The 18,355-nt window shown below is 51.1% G+C and overlaps 1 protein-coding gene across 3 annotated transcripts in view; it reads left to right on the top strand.

Moving 5' to 3' along the window:
- The window catches only part of SZT2 (SZT2 subunit of KICSTOR complex), a 77,737-nt gene extending 65,747 nt beyond the window's left edge, over positions 1-11,990 (top strand). For all 3 annotated transcript variants that reach the window (XM_036754611.1, XM_036754612.1, XM_036754610.1), the window contains exons 63-72: positions 4,270-4,360; positions 4,444-4,524; positions 6,075-6,149; positions 7,471-7,684; positions 7,772-7,928; positions 8,179-8,301; positions 8,393-8,819; positions 8,914-9,030; positions 10,543-10,611; positions 10,702-11,990. In XM_036754611.1, the coding sequence (XP_036610506.1) occupies positions 4,270-4,360; positions 4,444-4,524; positions 6,075-6,149; positions 7,471-7,684; positions 7,772-7,928; positions 8,179-8,301; positions 8,393-8,819; positions 8,914-9,030; positions 10,543-10,611; positions 10,702-10,845 (1,498 nt within the window). In that variant the 3' untranslated portion in view covers positions 10,846-11,990. The remainder of the gene's footprint in view (positions 1-4,269; positions 4,361-4,443; positions 4,525-6,074; positions 6,150-7,470; positions 7,685-7,771; positions 7,929-8,178; positions 8,302-8,392; positions 8,820-8,913; positions 9,031-10,542; positions 10,612-10,701) is intronic.
- Positions 11,991-18,355: the final 6,365 nt, after the last annotated feature.

The raw sequence follows: 18,355 nt of genomic DNA, 5'->3' as shown, positions 1-18,355 counted from the left end.
AGGCCTTGAGACCTTTAGTGCCAGGGGCCAGTCAATATGGGTTCTTCATGGGCCTTTGAGCTTTCTCACCCAAGCCTTGACTGGGACTCCCATTTCATTTTTCAGTCGAGAGTTAGCCCCCTCATTCATGCCTGCTTATCTCCGTGGTACCTCTCTGTGTCTCTCCCAGCAGCCCTCCCCCCTTCTCTTGGCCCAGGATAGCATCTAAAGCCCACTGCTGCTAGGACAAGGCACACTTAGGAATTAAAACTATTTCTGTCTTAGATCTGGTTACCCTGGGCTCCCCTAGCCCAACTCACTTGTTTGACAGAGAAGGAAACAGATTCAGAAAGGGAAGTAACATCCCCCAAATCACACAGGATGGTGGTAGCAGAGCTGGAGTTCAAAGCCAGTGTTTGTTCCCTGACTTCGTGTTAGTTTCTTTGGCCCACAGGCACTGACCCGCCCATTAGAGACCTTCTGCTGACATTTGTACTGCTGCTTTTCTCCAGTCCTGGGTCCAGCTCATGCCTTAACCCCTGGAGCAGGGTGGGAGAACCAGCCAGACAAAATTTATTTACTTTGAGACAAAAATACATTTCTCTACTTTTTTTTACTGTGTTTTTCAATGATTTATTTGAACAAAGAACCAATTGGCTTATTTCTGGTTTTCAAACACCACCACCCTAGTGATTCATTGAGCTGGCAACCCACCCACATCTTTGGATCCTTTTCAGACACTACAATCCATCCAACCAAGTCTCCACTATCTTACATTTGTGAAGTTGGTTTTTTGAACCCCAGTATAAGACATTTCTTTCTACTGCATAGCGTCATTTCAGATTCAGCCTAATGTCTTGCCCTTCATGTTCTTTTTTTTTAATATTTTATTTTTTTCCAGTTACATGTAAAAACCATTTTTAACATTTTTTTTGAAATTTTGAGTTCCAAATTCTCTCCCTTGCTGCCTTCCTCTCTCCTCTCCCCTCATTTCCCCTTCCCTTCCACCCTCTGAAACAATAAGCAGTTTGATATAGGTTATACATGTGCAATCATGTAAAATATCTTTCTATATTAGTCATGTTGTGAAAGGAAATACAGACCAAAAACACAAAAAAAAGAAAGTGAAAAATAGTCTGCTTCAATCTGCACTCAGACCCCATCAGCTCTTTCTTTGGAGGTGGGTAGCTTTTCTTATCATGAGTCCTTTGGAATAGTCTTGGATCGTTGTATTACTGAAAATAGCTAAGGCATTCACAATTGATCATTATACAGTATTGCTGGTGCTGTGTACAATGTTCTCTTGGTTCTGCTCACTTCACTTTGCATCAGTTCATGTCCGGGTTTTTCTGAAATCATCCTGCTCGTCATTCCTTACAGCACAATAGTATTCCATTGCAATCACATACCACAGCTTGTTCAGCCATTCCCCTATTGATGGACATCTCCTCAATTTCCAATTCTTTGCCACCATAAAAAGCGCTGCTATAAATATTTTTGTACAAATAGGTCTTTTTCCTTTTTTAAAAAATATTTTTGGGTTATAGACCTAATAGTAGATTCTGGGGTCAAAGGGTATGAACATTTTTGTAGCCCTTTGGGCATAGCTCCGAATTGCTCTCCAGAGTGCTTGGTTCAGTTCCCAATTCCACCAGCAGTGCACTAGCATCCCAATTTCCCCACGTCCCCTCCGACATTTATCATTTTCCTTTTGTATCCTATTAGCCGATCTGATAGGTGTGACATTGTACCTCAGAGTTGTTTTAATCAGCATTTCTCTAATCAGTAGTGATTTAGAGCATTTTTATATGATTAAAGATAGCTTTGATTACTTCATCTGAAAAATACCTGTTCATATCCTTTGACTGTTTATTAGTATTCTTGTAAGTTTGACTCAGTTGAGAAATGAGGCCTTTATCAGAGACTCATGGTGTAAAAACTGTTCCCCAGCTTTCTACTTTCCTTCTAATTTTGGCTGCATTGGTTTTGTTTCTGCAAACGCTTTTAATTTAGTATAATCAAAGTCATCCCTTTTACACCTGTCTCTGTCTCTTGCTTAGTCCCAAATTCTTTCCTTCTATCATGTTTTTTTTGTATATCGCTCCGTCATCCCTGCTGTCCGCTGTCCCTCCCACCACTGTGTCAGATGCACATTTAATGGCTGCGCCACCTAAGCCTTTATCCAAGTCATTGGATAGACCCAGGGCCAAGCACAGATCCCTGGGGCACTCCACCAGAGACTTCCTGCTGATGTGACATTGAACCTTGGGCTACTCAAGCAGTTCCAAAGGCATCTAATTGTATTATCTTTTAGTCCATTTCTCACTGTCTTTTCCACAAGAACGCTATGAGATACTTTATCAAAGCTTTGCCCAGATTTAGGAAAACCAGAGCATTCCTGTGATCTGCTAGCTTCGTTGTCCTGTCGAAAAACAAGATGTTAGTCTAGTAGGCTGTTCTCCGTGAAGGTAGCATAATGAAAAGAGATCTAGGTCTGCATGGAGTCAGTGGCCCTGGGTTTGAATCCTAGCTCAGCCATTTTCTCCCTACTTGACCCTGGGCAAACCACTTAATCTCTCTAGGTCTCCTAAGGAGACAACTAGGTATTCTGGGTCCATATCCCTAAAACTGCAGTTCACAAGCCCCACTGGTATTTTTACTAGTCAGTAGTCATCCAGGGAGCACAGACCAAAGAAAAGACATTTGTGGAAACAGCACAGTCAAAAACAGTAATGACTGCAGAGCTTCTTTCCCATAAGCTTGCGGTGCCTCTCCCACAAACACCTGCAGCATCATTGGGAAGAATGGCCACACTTGTAGAGCTCACAAGTGGAAGGCAGAGGTGTAAGGGACACATGACCAATCGGGCCGCCGCACTGCAGGCAGGGCCCGAGGATCTGTGTCCTTCTGTTATTCCTTTGGGGCTTATGTCTCTGCTCGAGGTCCTACTCTTCTCTGCTCAGCAGAGTCTCTTTTTTTTTTTTCCGCATTGAATTAATTTATACACTAGTCAAGTTGCGGAGAAGAATTATGACCAATGGAATGAGTCATGAGAAAGAAGAAACAGAACCAAAAAAAAAAACCAACCCAAAAACAAAAACAAAAGAGAAGAGAAAAAGGCGAGCATGAAGTGTGCCTCAATAGCAGAGTCTCTCTTACTGAAGAATTGTTGCACTTAAAACACCTTTGACAGTGGAAGAAGGAATTGCATTCGGGACAAGACAAGCAATTCCCTTTCAAAAGCAGGGCCCTGGCTCTCTTCTCTACTGCCAGGGGTGACTCTCAGCTTGCTCATGCTTTCTAAAGCCACCAGCCAATTGCTAGCCCCCCTCAAATTCATGAGATCAGTGAATCAGAGTGGATTGGAGCTCAGAGGCTGCCTGGAGGCCATCTAGGCCTAAGCCTTGTTTACATCCAGGAGTCTGGGAGATGGGTTGGTTTGCCCAGAATCATACAGTTATTTAGTAGCAAAGCTCGATTTCAAGCCTGGAGGCTCTGGTTTCACTAACACAATGCTTCCCTGCTGTCAAGTTGATTGAGAAACTCCTTTACATCAAAGAAGAGGGACGAGTGTGTCTATGTCCCTCCTAACACTTGACCATGTCGGAAGAGTGGGCTTCTGCCGGCCTCCTATCCTTTACCGTTTGCACACAGATGAGGTCATCGGTTTTGGGGAGTGTGTCCACTCAGTCTGAAAGGGGCAGAACCTCAGCAGCTCCTGGTGTCTCTTACCTCTACCTGAAATCCTGTGATTTCATCAAGTGAGTGGAGGAGACTCAGTTCATCAAGAGTTTCCTGATCAGGGTCAGCTAGGTGGCACAGTGAGTAGAGCCCGGCCCTGGAGTCAGGAGGACCTGAGTTCAAATTTTGCCTCAGACACTTGACACACTTACTAGCTGTGTGACCTTGGGCAAGTCACTTAACCCCAATTGCCTCGCCTTCCCCCCTCAAAAAAAAAAGTCTCCTGATCAGCCCTGCTGCTACAGAGGCCTGGAGGCAGCCATTCTTCCCTGAAAGCTGCAGCCCCTTTTCAGAGGGACCAGGACCCCCTTCCCAGGTACATGGCCTAAGTATCCCAAAAGGTAACTTTTAAACCACATTACAGTGAGCTGAACATGTGGGTCGAGTCCTCCATTGATCCGTATACACTGGCATTATCCTACATGCTGCCTTCCTCCGCTCCCTACCCTCTACCTCTTGTCCATCCACACTGAGGTTCCCACCATTCAGAGATGAGGTCAGTGTGTGTCTAACTCAACCTCTGTCATCCCATCCCCTGCTCTATTCCAGCACCAGCCGACTCCGGGCCATGGCTTTCCTGGGCACCGAGGGTCGAGGTTCTTTCTCCTGTCCCAAGACCAAGACAGATGGGAGCCCAAAGGTGAGTCTCCCTGCCCACCCCCATCCTCCACAGAACTTGGCCTTCCCAGCCTAGAACCTCACCCTTTCCTCCTTTTCTCTCAGAGTGCCAGCTCCCCCATCACCACCTACCACCTGCAGCGGGCTCTACCTGGAGGCATTGTGCTCATGGAACTGGCTTTCCAGGTGAGTGCTGGGCACGGCTTGCTGTCCCCCAACCCCAGTCAGCTTTGTCTGTCCTAGTCCCCATCGTGAAACAGAAGAAAGGGTGGCAATAGGAGGACACAACATGGAGCCTTACCCAGCCCGAGATGCCAAGTCTTTCCCTCCAAAGTGAACAGGTGTTGTAGATAACACACACAGGTTGGAGACTTTTGTCTCTCTCTCCTGAGCATGTAGGACAGGACCTGGTGTAGAGTAGTAAGCACGGTGTGTGGGAGGGCACAGGTGAGCTCCAAGTGAGATGGAAGGAAAGAACAGTCATGGAAGGCTCCTTAGAGGAAGCATGCCTGAGCTCAGCCGCAGAAGACAAGGTGTCAGGCAATCAACAGCCATTTATGGAACACTTTCTGTGGGCCAGGTGCTGCGCTCAACACAGGAGATAATGAGACAAAAATTACACTTTATGTTTGTAAGCAGCGGATAGAGCGCCAGACCTGGAGTCAGGAAGTTCAAATCCAGCCTCAGTCACTTACTAGCTGTGTGACGCTGGACAGGTCATTTAACCCTGTTTGCCTCAGTTTCCTCACCTGTAAACTGAGCTGAAGAAGGAAATGGCAAGTCCTAGGAGATGAGCCGGTGTCTTTGCCAAGAAAACCCCACGTAGGGTCATGAAGAGTCAGACGCAACTGAAACAACTGACCAGCAACAAGGACCTTGCGTTCTGTATGTGCTTCGTGTTGTACAATTGTGTCTGATTCTTCGTGACCCCATTTGGGACAGAGTTCCAGGAGTAGGGCCCAGCCAGTGCAAAGGTGCTGAGATGGGAGATGAGGCATCGTGTGTGAGAGCAGGAAGGAATTTAGTGTCACTGAATCATGGGTTTCATGGAGAATGGTAAAGTATAAGAAGACCGGAAGGATAGCGAGGGCTCTGAAAGCCAGAGGATTTTATATTTGACCCTGGGGTTTACTGGGGGAGTGGGGAGAGCTTTAGGGAAATCCCTGTGGTGGCCGAATGGAGGATAGAGGGGAGTGGGAGAGACTGGAGATGGGCAGACCCACTGGCAGCTATGGCCGTGGTCCAGGCTTTTGAGGCACTGAAGGCCTGCGCCAGGATGGGAGCTGGGTCAGAGGAGAGAAGGGGCTGAGTGAGGGATCCAGGATGACTCCTAGGGGGCAAACCTGGGTGGCCGTGAGAAGGGTGTGGCCCTGGCTGGGGTGGGGCATGAATGATGGGGAGTCATCAGAAATAAAGCTGGGAAGGGGCCCTGAGGTCAGGAGGGCCTGCCTGGAGGGCAGAAGGGCTAGGCCAGAGTTTGTGCTTGAGAGGCCTTAGAAAATAATTTTGGCAGCTGTGTTCAGGAAGGTTGAGAAGAAGTCAGGCAGGAGGTAAAGAGGATCCGAAATAAGGCTGTAGCTGTGGGGGGTGGGGGGGCAGATGGAGAGGACAAGTCCACCAGACTCAGATCAGTTGGATGGGGGAGGGGCAGGGCAGAGACAAGGTGGGCCAAGGAGACTGGAAGTCTGGGGAGGGCAGACGTGGTCCTAAGCCCCTGCTTTGTCGCCTCCTCCCAGGGCTGTTACTTCTGTGTGAAGCAGTATGCATTGGAGTGCTCCCGCATCCCCATGGGGCAGGCTGTCAATTCCCAGGTACGGTGGGCAGAGAGAAGGGGAACGTTCTCATTTCTGCCTGGTCCTGGAAGTGAGGCGTTTCTGAGGATTGTGAGCAGAGAACAAGCCAGGTTCCCTTCCCTTAACCCTCCCCAAAGATGGAGCAAAGGCCAGGACCAGGCAAGGTGCTAGTCCGTATCAAGCTCTTCCTATGAGCCAAGCACTGTGCCAGGCATTAGGGAGATGCAGAGTTTACGTTCTAAGGTGCGTAGGAAAGGCCTTTTTCATAGAGCAACTTTTTGACCAACCTTGGTTGTGTGCTTCATCACTGGCTGGCCCCCAGTTCTCCTGGCCACCATTCTTGTAAGCAGCAGGGAGGGAGACTTGCCTTGTACCTCATGCCCAAGACTTTCCAGGCCCGGGGGGACACTTCCTGAGTCCCCTCCTACAGTATCCTTTGGACCCATAGGAGTCACCAAAAGTGGGTCCTGAGGCTCTGTTGTGACAAGTTGTGAAGCTCCCCTGCCCCACCACAGGCCGACAGAGGCTGGCCTCAATGCCCCTGAGCAGGGCATGTCCAGCACCCTGCTCTTCTCCCAACGACCTGCTCCTCAGGCACTGCGGCTCCAGCTGCTCAGCCCCCTTCCCTGCCCCTCCCTCCTCGGCCTGAATCCCTATCCAAGGTTGGGTTTCCCCTCTTGTCGTTCCAGCCCCTTCCCATCCTTCCCCTGAAGCCCCAATTCCATCAGGGTTTGCTTAGGAACCTTTCATCGTGCCTGAATAGCATGGAGGGTGATGAGGTTTCCCAGCCTAGGTGGGGGATATGGTCAGTTGGCTGGGGCAGGAATTTGATCTCACACGCTCAGCGCAGCATGTCCCCTCCATTTGCCTGGCTGTCCATCCGCCTGAGACTCACCTCCAAGGCTGTGGAGCATGGCCCAGTTCCCTCCCTCCTCCCCCATCCCTGATGGGGTTTCCTCTCTCCCTGACTTCTCATGGGTCCTACACCCCTGGCCAGTGACTTTCTCCTGTGGGCCACATGAGCCCACCTGCCCCACTCAAGTCATGCGGTGCTCCCCCAGGGTTCTCTCCCCTCGTCTCCTCCCCTTCCTTGCCTTCAGCTGAGGGCCTCTCTTCTCCCACTCCTTCCGTAGAGGCCAGAAATCCAGCTAGGAGCAGTAAAAGACCTTAGGCATCATCTAGTCCCCTCCCCTCACTTTACAGAGCGGGACACTGAGGCCTGGCCACACTGCAAGTCCTAGGAGATGAGCCAGGCTCTCTCCCCACTGCGCTGGTCAGGCCCCCGGCATGGGTGGCATGGTCACTGCCCTGAGCCCTCTCACCTCATGTCTTCCCTCAGCTCTCTATGCTGTTCACCGAAGAGTGTGACAAGGTCCGGGACCTGATGCATGTGCACTCCTTCAGCTACGACTTCCACCTGCGGCTGGCACACCAGCATGTGCTGGGCTCTCACCTGGCCTTGCGCCAGGGCTACCACCTCACCAGCTTCCTGCGCTGCTTCCTCTCTCACCATCCTGATGGCCCCAACTTTGGCCGCAACCACATCTACCAGGGTAAGAGGGGACCGGAGCTTGGGCTGCCCCTCCGTCAGGGCCCCCGGCCATGGCTGCCCACTCCCCTTGGTCCCCTCTGCTCTACAGGGACCATGGAGCTCCCCACCCAGCTCATCGCTGCCCACCAGCTTTACAATTACGTGGCTGACCACGCCAGCACCTACCACCTGAAACCACTGCGCATGGCCCGCCCTGGTGGGGGCCCTGAGCACAATGAGTATGCCCTGGTGTCTGTGTGGAACAGGTGAGGCTGCCCCAGGGTCACCTCGATGGGGGCCTGGTGGGTCCTGCTCCCTGAGGCCTGCCCGGCGCAGGTTTCTAGGAGCCCCCCCAACCCCATCATGGCCATGCCCCAGTCTAACATGAGGCTCCTATAGTGTCTGCCCCTCACGACACTTGGCCCCTTCCCTGACGTGTGGGGAGGCAGCTCCCCCTCCCCACCCCACCCCCGGGGCCAGGGAGGGCAGCAGCCTAACATGGGCCCTTCCTTGTAGTCCGGGCATCTACCAAGACTCGGAGGGCCTTCGGCACCAGGACGACTTTGATGTGTCCCTGCTGGTATGTCACTGTGCTGCACCCTTTGAGGAACAGGGGGAGGCAGAGAGACACGTACTCCGGTAAGTTTGGCTGGGAGGCTGGGGCCCAGCCTGGGGGGCAGGGAGCCCCCAGGCCTGGCTTCATCGCCTGTCTCTGTCTGTACCCCTCTAGCCTGCAGTTCTTTGTGGTGCTCACCAGCCAGCGGGAGCTCTTCCCCCGGCTCACGGCTGACATGCGCCGCTTTCGGAAATCCCCTCGCCTCACCCCCGAACCGGAAGGTCCCAGTGGGTCAAGGGGGGCGCCCAGCGAGGTGGGGGGAGGCCCGCCAGGGTCTGACCTCAGCCCTGAGCCAGGTTCAGCAGCCCCCCTATTCCCACCCCTGGCTGCTGAGGTGGGTGTGGCACGGGCACTGTTGGCCCAGCTGGTGCAGCAGGCAGGTGGTCACTGTCGCCGAGACACACTCTGGAAGCGCCTCTTCCTGCTGGAGCCACCTGGAGCTGACCGGCTGCGGCTGGGTGGGCGTCTGGCCCTCGCGGAGCTGGAGGAGCTGCTGGGATCTGTGCACGCCAAATCCATCGGGGACATCGACCCCCAGCTGGTGAGGCCCCAGGCGGGGGGGGGCAGGAGGGGCGCAACGGGGCTGGGTTTGCACCGGCTAAGGTGGCGCAGACTGAGCATGCGGCTCCCTCTAGGACTGCTTCCTGTCCATGACGGTCTCCTGGTACCAGAGCCTCGTCAAAGTCCTCCTGAGCCGCTTCCCCCAGAGCTGCCGCCACTTCCAGAGCCCAGATTCAGGGACCCAGTACTTGGTGAGGGGCCCTCCCTCGTTTGATGGAGTCCAAGCCATCCTCTGAGAGTCCTTTCCATTCCCCTTCCAAGACGCGGCCCTAGGGCCAGTGAGCTGTTGTGCTGGCTTCAGGAAGCCCTGTGTGGTCTGGGTCAGGGGAGGTCTGCAGAGTCCAGTGGTGACCAGGAAGCAGGGATGGGCTGGGGGCTCAGGAAGAGGCTTCTGGGGGAAGGGATCTTAGCATCTCCTGGCCCTCAGTTAGGATGTCATAGGCCACACCTTGGCTGTGAAAATACGGGCAGACTCCCGGGAACAACAGCTGGCGCCCCAGCTCCTCTGGGGAGACAGAGCATGGCACCACGTACAGGAGCACCCAGGCAGCTCAGAGAGGGCTTCTGTGGGGGGTGGGTTGCAGGCTGAGCCCTGAGCAAAGCTGGAGCGTCTGAGAGGCTGAGAGGAAGAGCAGGCCATGTGTTCCAGGCTGGGCCAAGTTCCAAAGAACAGCAAGGAGGTCGGTGTATCTGTCACAAGTTATGGGGAGAAGTGTGACAGGAGCACAGAGGCAGGCTGGGGAGGGCTTGACAGGCTCATTTCCTTCGTAGGGCCAGTAGGGAGCCAGCGCAGATTCCTGAAGCAGTGACAGGTCAGAGTTGTGCTGATGTAGGAAGGTCATTTACAACTATGTGGACTAGAGGGGGGCTTCACGGGAGAAGACCAGCTGATACAAGAGAGCTGTGGAGACTTGGCAGTGAATTGGGTGTGGCAGGTGAGGGAGCTTCAGGCAGGAGAGAAGAAATCCCAGGAGGAGACCGGAACCTGGTGTCGCCTTGAGGGCATCGAAGAAAGGATTTTCCCCCAGGGTGCTGAGCTGCTTTCGGAGAGAATGTGGGATCCGGTCTGATCCAGTCAGATGATGCTCAGTAGGGACAAATGTCAAGTCATACATTTTGGGCCCGGAAGACAGCTTGCCAAATTCAAGATGAGGGAGATGAGGTAGAAAAAAGTTTATCTGAAAAAGATCTAGAGGTCCAAGTGGAGTGCAAGCTCAGTAGCCACATCAGCAGAGTGACTGACCAGCCCAGACAGTTGGTGTGAGCTTGGCTGCATCCAGGAGGGTGAGAGGTGGGGGATAGGCCCTGGTCAGCTCGCAACCCGAGGATCCTGTGCCTTTCTGGGCTCCATCTCAGAAGGAGGACATTGGGTCCCGGGGGGGGGGGAGGGGGCTAGCTGCAGTTGGCTAATGAGGGCTTGTAGCCACTCTCAGGACCCCCTTGGCCAGCCAGTCCTTGCAGGGAGCCATGCACATCAGATGCTCTTGCGCTCAGTCTGGGGCTGGCCAGTTGGCCAGCCCTGCCTCCTCTGAGGTGTCCTGAGGACTGAGGGAGGAGCCCTGGGGAGCAGGAAGTAGAGATGGAGAAGGTGGGAGAGCGCAGGGTGGACAGACAGAAGAGCTGGGGGGGGGGGGGGGGGGGGGCTGGGAGTGGCCTGGACCAGAGAACTGAGCCAGCATGAGCCTGCCCCTGCCGTTGTCCAGGTGGTGCTAAACCAGAAGTTCACAGACTGCTTCGTGTTGGTGTTTCTGGATTCTCACTCAGGAAAGACGGTGAGCAGGCGTGGTGCTGGGGTGCCAGGGCTGGATGCCAAGGCTTCCAGTCTCTGCTCTGTTCACCTGCATCCTCTCTTGTCTCTCCAGTCGCTCACAGTGGTTTTCCGAGAGCCATTCCCTGTACAGCCCCAGAACAGCGAAAGCCCTCCTGCCCAGCTGGTCTCCACCTACCACCACTTGGAGTCTGTCATCAACACAGCCTGCTTCACCTTGTGGACTCGCCTCCTCTGAGGAAGGGGCTGTGCTCCCCAGACCTACTGACCACCAGGAGTCCTCCCTGGAGCTGCCCCTACACCTGGTGACCGCTGGGAGCCCTCCACCAAGGCTCCCAGACCTACTAACCACCTTGACTTAGGGGTCCCTATACAGGTGACTACCACGGGTCCACCCCTGGAGGTGTCAGGCCTAATGATGAGGGGATGGTGCTCTGCTGGCCTCCAGGCTTCCACTTCTCAGGCTGGGGCTGGACCTCTTGCGCCATGTACATGCCCACCCTGGCAGGAGAGGACTGGTCCTGCCAGCCACCATGCGATGCCCCTCCCTGACTCTTGGCTGGGCACAACGGGAGGGAGAAAAGAAGAGAAGGAAGAAAATTGACCAGAGCCCTGACAATAAAGGGCGTATCCTGCTGCTGTCCTCGTGGGGACCTGGGCCTGTCAGCCTCAGAGCTGCTCACACTGATCTCATAGCTGGCCTCAGAGGTCTCGGTGCCGGCCTGTCCATTCTCCCTGCAGGCCCTCAGTTCTTTCTGGCCCTAGAGAGGTTTCCGGAGTTTGTTGCCAACAGTAGCAGTGGCAGGGGGAGAAAGCCCCCATGTGCGCTTGGGGGCAGGCCCAGGTGATAGCTGGTGGTTGTGGCAGCCCTGGCCAAGCCACTGCCTCTCAAGCTTGGTTCCTCCAATAGTAAGACAGGGCTCCAGTTCATGGGGCTCCTGTGGAGAAAAGTGGGAACATTTGGGGGTCACAGCAAAACTTCTCTGATGTTCCTCAGTTCCCAAATGGACCCCAGGGGCTAGTCGCAAAATTCTCCAAGGCCTGGCCTTCCTAGGCAGGGCAGGCATCTGAGGCTCATCAGGGAAAGGTGGCCCTGCTGCCACCCAGCACAACTGAGGCCATCGTGGGATTTAGGAGGCAGGCAACAGTAATTGCCTCCTGTATGCAGCAGCTTGTCCTTGGGGGTCCAGGCGGGGTGTACCTGAGGTCTGACCAGGAGGGACATGAGCTGTCTCTTTACCTCCCCCGACTATACCACACACTCATGTCTCATTCTTCCCTTCCCTGCCCCCTCTGCCCTCTCTCCATCCTGCCTTGTCTTATTCTCTGCCTTGACAAATTCGGTTCTGGACACTCCCAATAAAATATTGTGACCAAGGATAAGTCAGTTGTCTCTGGGCTCCAGCTTTCTCACTGACCGCGTGAGGTTATATTCAGTCAGGGGTTCCCCCACCAAGATCGCCTCCTTGACCTTGGTGAAACTTTCAAGCTAAGTGCTCTCCCCATTGGGCGCTGGCAGCCCTCCAGGCTGGTTCTCCATCCCCTGCTTGCAGGACTCAGCCTACTGGGCCTTGTTTGTAGACCTCATCTTCCTCTGGGGTGGAATTGACCAGCCTCAAAAAGGTGGATGGGAGGGCCTCCCTAGTCTGGTGCTGCCACCATTCCATACACCTTTCTCTCTGGTCCTGGGCTGGTGGCCTGCACCCTCTCCTCTTCCTCTGCAGCCTCCCCAACCCCCACTCCAATCTTGTCAGACCCTCGGTGGAGTCAGGAGAGGGAGGCAGGGTGTCATTCAAGGCTCCTCTGAGGCATCCCACCGGGGGTGGGGGGTGGGGGGCAGTATTCTGCTAGGAAGCTCTCTATGGCTCACACAGATGTCTGATCTCACCAGTGTTGGTGGTCCTTCCACCAGTGCTGCTTGCGCCTCATACTACCCACCTGTCCTGAGTGACTGGGCCAGGTTCCCTCCTACTGACCACTGTAGGCTCCAGTCAGTGCAAGGGCAGTGAGGAAGTACAAGGGCTACCTCCTTTGACCCCAGGACCAGCCCACTGTCTGTCTTGATTATTGAGGACAGCCTCTCCATGGTCTCATGGTCATCCTATCATGTGCCAAGTCTTTCTCACTTGTTAAATGCTGAGGACTCACACAAAGCAAGGCAAAAGACATGCTCTCAGGGATCTTGTATCTAATGGGGGTGGACAAGCTACAGAGAGGGTAATACAGGTGGTATTAGAGGTAAGTCATTATCATGGAGGAAGGGGAGATGGGTAAAAGCTTCTTGTAGATGCTGGGATTTTAGCTGGGACTTGGAGGCCAGGAGGCGGAGATAAGGGAGGGCATTCCAGGCAGGGGGCACAGCCAGTGAAAATGCCTGGAGTCTGGAAATGGAGTAAGGCCTGTGCGACTGGATCCCAGGGTATGTGGGGTTGGGGAGTAGGAAGTATAAGGAGTAGAAAAGGCTTTGAATGCCAAGCAGGATGTTATACTTGACCCCGGAAGAGACATGGTCAGATCCACACTGCAGGAAGATTGTTTTGGCGGCCGAGTGGAGGATGGACTGGAGCAGGGAGAGACTTGTGGAAGGAAGACTATAACCTACCGCTACTGCAGTAGCATGATGGACTCCTGTACCAGAGTGGAGGCGATGTTGGAGGAGAGAAGGGAGCGTACGTGAGAGGTGTTAAAAGGCAAATTTTACAGGCTTTGGCAACAGATTGACTGGGAAGAGTCAAGGATGAGAGATTGAGGCCTGGGTGACTGGGAGGATGATGGCACCCTTAACAGTGATGGGGTCAGGAAGAGAGGCGGCTTTAAGATAGGTTTTAGACCCACTGAGTTGAGGATTTCTACAGGACATCTCTCTAGATGTCTGATAGGACATCCAATTAGAGTCCAATTGGAGTTTTGAGCCTGGAGGTCAGAAGGGAAATGAGGTCTGGACAAGCGGATGTGAGAGTCATCTGTATAGAAATGATCATCGATCCATGGGAGATGAGATCACCGGGTGAAAAAAGTAGAGGGAGAAGCTAAAAGAGCCCTGAGGGGCATCCTCACTTCATGGACGAGCCCTGAATAGAGATCAGCAAAGGTAACTGAGGAGCAGTGAGATAGGAGAGCATGAAATCCTCTAGAGCAGAGTGTCAGGGCCACTGGAGAGAGTGGTTTCAGTTGGAAGTTAAATTGCAGAGTCAAGAAGAGAGTGAGGAAAGAAAGAAAACATCCATTGTAACTGGCCTTCACTGCAGAGTTCAGCACAAAAGGGAGGAGAGATGGGGGATGCCAGCTGGTTGGGATTGACAGAGGGATTCTGAAGATGGGGGAGACCTGACATGTTTGTAGGCAGCAGGGAAGCAGCCAGTAGAAAAGGAAAGAGAGTATCAAAGTGAAGGTGAGAGCGGGGACAATCTGTGGAGAAGTTGGAATGGAAAGAGATCACCTGTGCATGCAGAGGGGTTGGCCTTGGCAAGGAGAAGGGAGACAAGGGTGGTGGAGGAGATGGAATCATTGGAAGAGTACTGGCCTTCGCCTCCAGGAGAAGCTGGGGACAGGCAAAGCACTGGACAATTTCCTCAGAGGCCACTCAGTCCACTCATGCCTCCTTTCCACTCTGAGCCTGGCTCGACCATCTGCCCGTGCCTGCTGTAAGAATTTAGTCTGCTGTGGAATATAGTCACCTGTGCCCCATTGGACCTGTCCTCAAAGAGAGCCTGGATTCCTCTTTAGACTTCTCAAACATTTTGGATAGGTGGTAAAGTAGGCTCACTTCTTACTATTCTAATGACCAGGCTTTGGATGCTCTCCACTTAACAATAGCTTTAGTACTCAGATGTGGTCTAAACGGCACAGAAGGGCTGTTGACCCTTTGTTCTTGGACGCATCCACTTCCCCTTTATAATGCTTACCGCTCAGTATGGGCTTGTTGAGGGGTTAACTGCAGCCTAAGATCCAATTAGCTTTCTCACCTGCCATAATACACTATTGACTCAGCTTTATTTCAGATGAGCTGCCTTCTCCCCATTTCTTCTCCATCTTAGTTTATAAAGATAATTTTGTGAACCTGTACTGAACTTTACATTCATGCCTCAGTCTGGATCAAGGCCTTTTGGGGGGTGGGGCAGGGCAATTGGGGTTAAGCGACTTAAGCCAAGGTGACACAGTTACTAAGTGTGTCAAGTGTCTGAGGCCAGATTTGAACTCAGGTCCTTCTGACTCCAGGGCCGGTGCTCTACTCACTGCCCCATCCAAGGCCTTTTGTAAGCTGTCATTCAGTGACCCTTCACCATGTTGTATCATCTGCAAATGTGTCAAGGATGTGTCTTTATCCAAGTCATGGATGGGGCCATCCAGCCCAGGGCCAAGAGACTGCACGCTCTCTACTGGAGAAAGCCTTCCCGAGTAACAGTTAAATAATAAGTGCTCTTTGGGTCCGGAAATCCAATCGGGTTGGAATCTACCTAATGGTCAATAACCAACTATCATCTTCTAGTCCACATCTCTGCATCTTCTCGAGAACATTCTGAGAGACTTCATCCAGAGGCAGCTAGGTGGTGCCGAAGGGCACAGAGCTCTAGGCCAGGAGTTAGGAAAACCTGAATTCAAATCCTGCTTCAGATACTTGCTAGTTACTCGACCCCGGGCAAGTCATTCAATCTCCCTGGGCCCCAGTTTCCTCATCTGTAAAAGGAAGATAATAATAGTACCTGCCACATAGGGTTGTGAGGCTCGAGTGAGATAATATTTGTTGAGGGCTTTGCAAATCTTAAATTGCTATATAAGTGCCTTGAGATGATTATTTATCATTATTTTAATGATCAAAGTATTATTAAGACCTCAGTAAACTAGATCCACAGCATCCTCATCTACCCCTTCAGAAGAAGGAAACAGGGTTGGTCTGGTTGGCATCCTTGCCGCTTTCTCCCGACGATTCCTGTCTCTTTAATGATACATTCTCACATTTCTCCAGGAATCAAGTCAAACGCGCTCTCCTGTAGTTCGCAGACTCTCCTTTCTTCCTGTTTGCCCTTTTCCATTCCTGTCTCCGTGATGTTTCCAGTATCACTCAGCGGTCCTGGCTGCTGACTCTTGTGACAGAGGCCGGAGTCCACCTGGGCCTGGTCAGCCGCGTGCCTGGGTTCTCCTACTATCTTCCTTCCTTATGTTACGTATTAACTCCTATTAGTCATCTTTGCTTTTGTCCTTCATCGTCCAAAGAGCACTTCCTTAGTAGAGCAGAATAAGACTGGACCAGACCTCCTTCTGCGGCCATCCTGTTTTCTGCGCTGGCTTGCTCTTCTAGAGGACCTTCTAAAAATCTAAGGTAGTTAGAGAGCTCCCTGTGTGTCCATTATGAATTCTCCCTTGTTTCCTCAGAACTTTCTTCTTTTATCTATCTATCTATCTATCTATCTATCTATTTATTTATTTCCAGTTTTCAGCATTCACTTCCACAAGATTATGAATTCCAAATTTTCTCCCCATCTCTCCCTTCCACCCACCCCATGACATCGTGCATTTTGATTACCCCTCCCTCCAATCTGCCTCCCCACCCCCTTCTCTTATCCCCTTCCCTTCTGTTTTCCTATAGAGCAAGATAGATTTCTGTACACCATTGCCTGTATATCTTATTTCCCAGTTGCATGTAAAAACAATTTTTAACATTCGTCTTTAAAACTTTGAGTTCCACATTCTCTCCCTTCCTCCCTCCCCACCCACCATCATTGAGAAAGCGAGCAATTCTGATATAGGTTATACGTGCATAGTCATGCAAAACACTTCCATAATAGTCATGTTGTGAAAGACTAACTATAGTACCCTCTATCCTGTCCCCCCTCTCCATTTATTCTATTCTCTCCTTTGACCTGGTCCCTCCACAAAAGTGTTTGCTTCTGATTGCCCCTTCTCCCAATCTGCTATCCCTTCTATTATCTCTCCTCACTTATCCCCTTTCCCCCTTGCTTTCCTATAGGGTAAGATAGATTTCCCAATTGAGTGTGTATGTTACTGCCTCCTTGAGTCCAATCTGATGAGAGTAAGGCTCACTTATTCCCTCTCACCTCCCCCCTCTTCCCATCCAGTGTAAAAGCTCTTTCTTGCTTCTTTTATGTGAGATGATTTACTACATTCTACCTCTCCCTTTCTCTTTCTCCCAGTACATTCCTCTCAATACTTAATTTTATTTTTTAGGTATCATCCCTTCATATTCTTCTCACCCTGTGCCCTCTGCCTACATATGTACACATATATGCATATATGTATACATATACATGCATGTACACATACATACAGAGATACGCATACATATATATTCCTCTAATATTTTCATATATTCCCTCTAATTTGCATATATATTCCCTCTAATATATTCCATACATATGTGTGTGTGTGTATATATGTATATGTGTATGTGTGTGTGTGTGTGTGTGTGTGTGTGTGTGTGTGTATTCCCTCTAACTACCCTAATACTGAAAAAGGTCTCTTGAGTTGCTGTATTGGGGATCCTTGAAGAGTTTGGCTTTTGTTTCCTTTGATTAATTCAGTGTATTTCATTGAGTCTTACTAAGCCCCAGGCCCTAACCCCTATTAGGTTCTAAACCTATGTGGGTGTCGATTGGTAAGGTGGGGCTAACTAAGGGAGGCCTGATTAGATCTTTGCTCCTAAGTTTGCCCCAAACCCCTAATTACTAGGTGCTAAGCCTATGTGGGTGTGACGCTTCCAGGGTCCTAAGGCGAGGTGCTAACTCCAGAGCCAATCATAGCAGCCTAAGTTCTGGTCATTCAGATGATGGTTGATGATGTCTGAAATGGTATAAGAAGAGAAGACACAGCCATTTGTGCGGGGCTCTGACTCTTGGTGGCTCACTGATGTGGAGACTCTGGGCAGCTGTAGCTAAGAGCCCTCCAGCTAGTAACCCGGATGTTGGAACTTTGTTAAACTCTGGTAACTACGTTTTGGGATTTGAATCAGACAAGGTCTGTCTGTTGACGTTTGTAATTTGTTTATATTTTGTTCTGAAGTTCAGGGTGCTGGCTTTTTCCCCTAAATTAAGTGAGTGATATTTGTATCCTGGATTAAAATAAGCTTGTTAACCCCTTAACGTTGCTTTCCTTAGTAAAGCAGATCAAAAGAACCTGGGCTTTTGCAGTGTGCTGGTAGCGTGCTTGTTGTTGGGCTTGTGTTGGTCTTTCACCCCCACAACAGCTGCTAGCCAGATTGTTGAAACAGTTGCAAATATCATCTTTTCATGTAGGAATGTAAACAAACAGTCCAACTTTATTAAGTCCCTTTCCTGTTTCTCTTGATTCTCATATCTGAAAGTCAAATTTTCTATTCAGCTCTGTTCTTTTCAATAGGAATGCTTGGAAGTCCTCTATTTCATTGAAATTCCTTTTTTCCCCTGAAATATTATACTCAGTTTTGTTAGCTAGGTGATTCTTGGTTTTAGTCCTAGCTCCTTTGACCTCCTGAATATCCTATTCCAAGCCCTCTGATGCTTTAATGTAGAAGCTGCTAGATCTTGTATTATCCTGATTGTGTTTCCACAATACTTGAATTGTTTCTTTCTGGCTGCTTGTAATATTTTCTCCTTGACCTGGGAACTCGAATTTGGCTACAATGTTCCTAGGAGTTTTCCTTTTGGGATCTCTTTCAGGATGTGATCAGTGGATTCTTTCAATTTCTATTTTACCCTCTGGTTCTAGAATATTAGGGCAGTTTTCCTTGATAATTTCTTGAAAGATGATACCTG

The sequence above is a fragment of the Trichosurus vulpecula genome, chromosome 4 (assembly GCF_011100635.1).
Source record: "Trichosurus vulpecula isolate mTriVul1 chromosome 4, mTriVul1.pri, whole genome shotgun sequence".
NCBI classification, from domain to species: domain Eukaryota; kingdom Metazoa; phylum Chordata; class Mammalia; order Diprotodontia; family Phalangeridae; genus Trichosurus; species Trichosurus vulpecula.
Note: the sequence above shows the minus strand (reverse complement) of the source record. Positions and strands in the feature narration are given on the sequence as shown.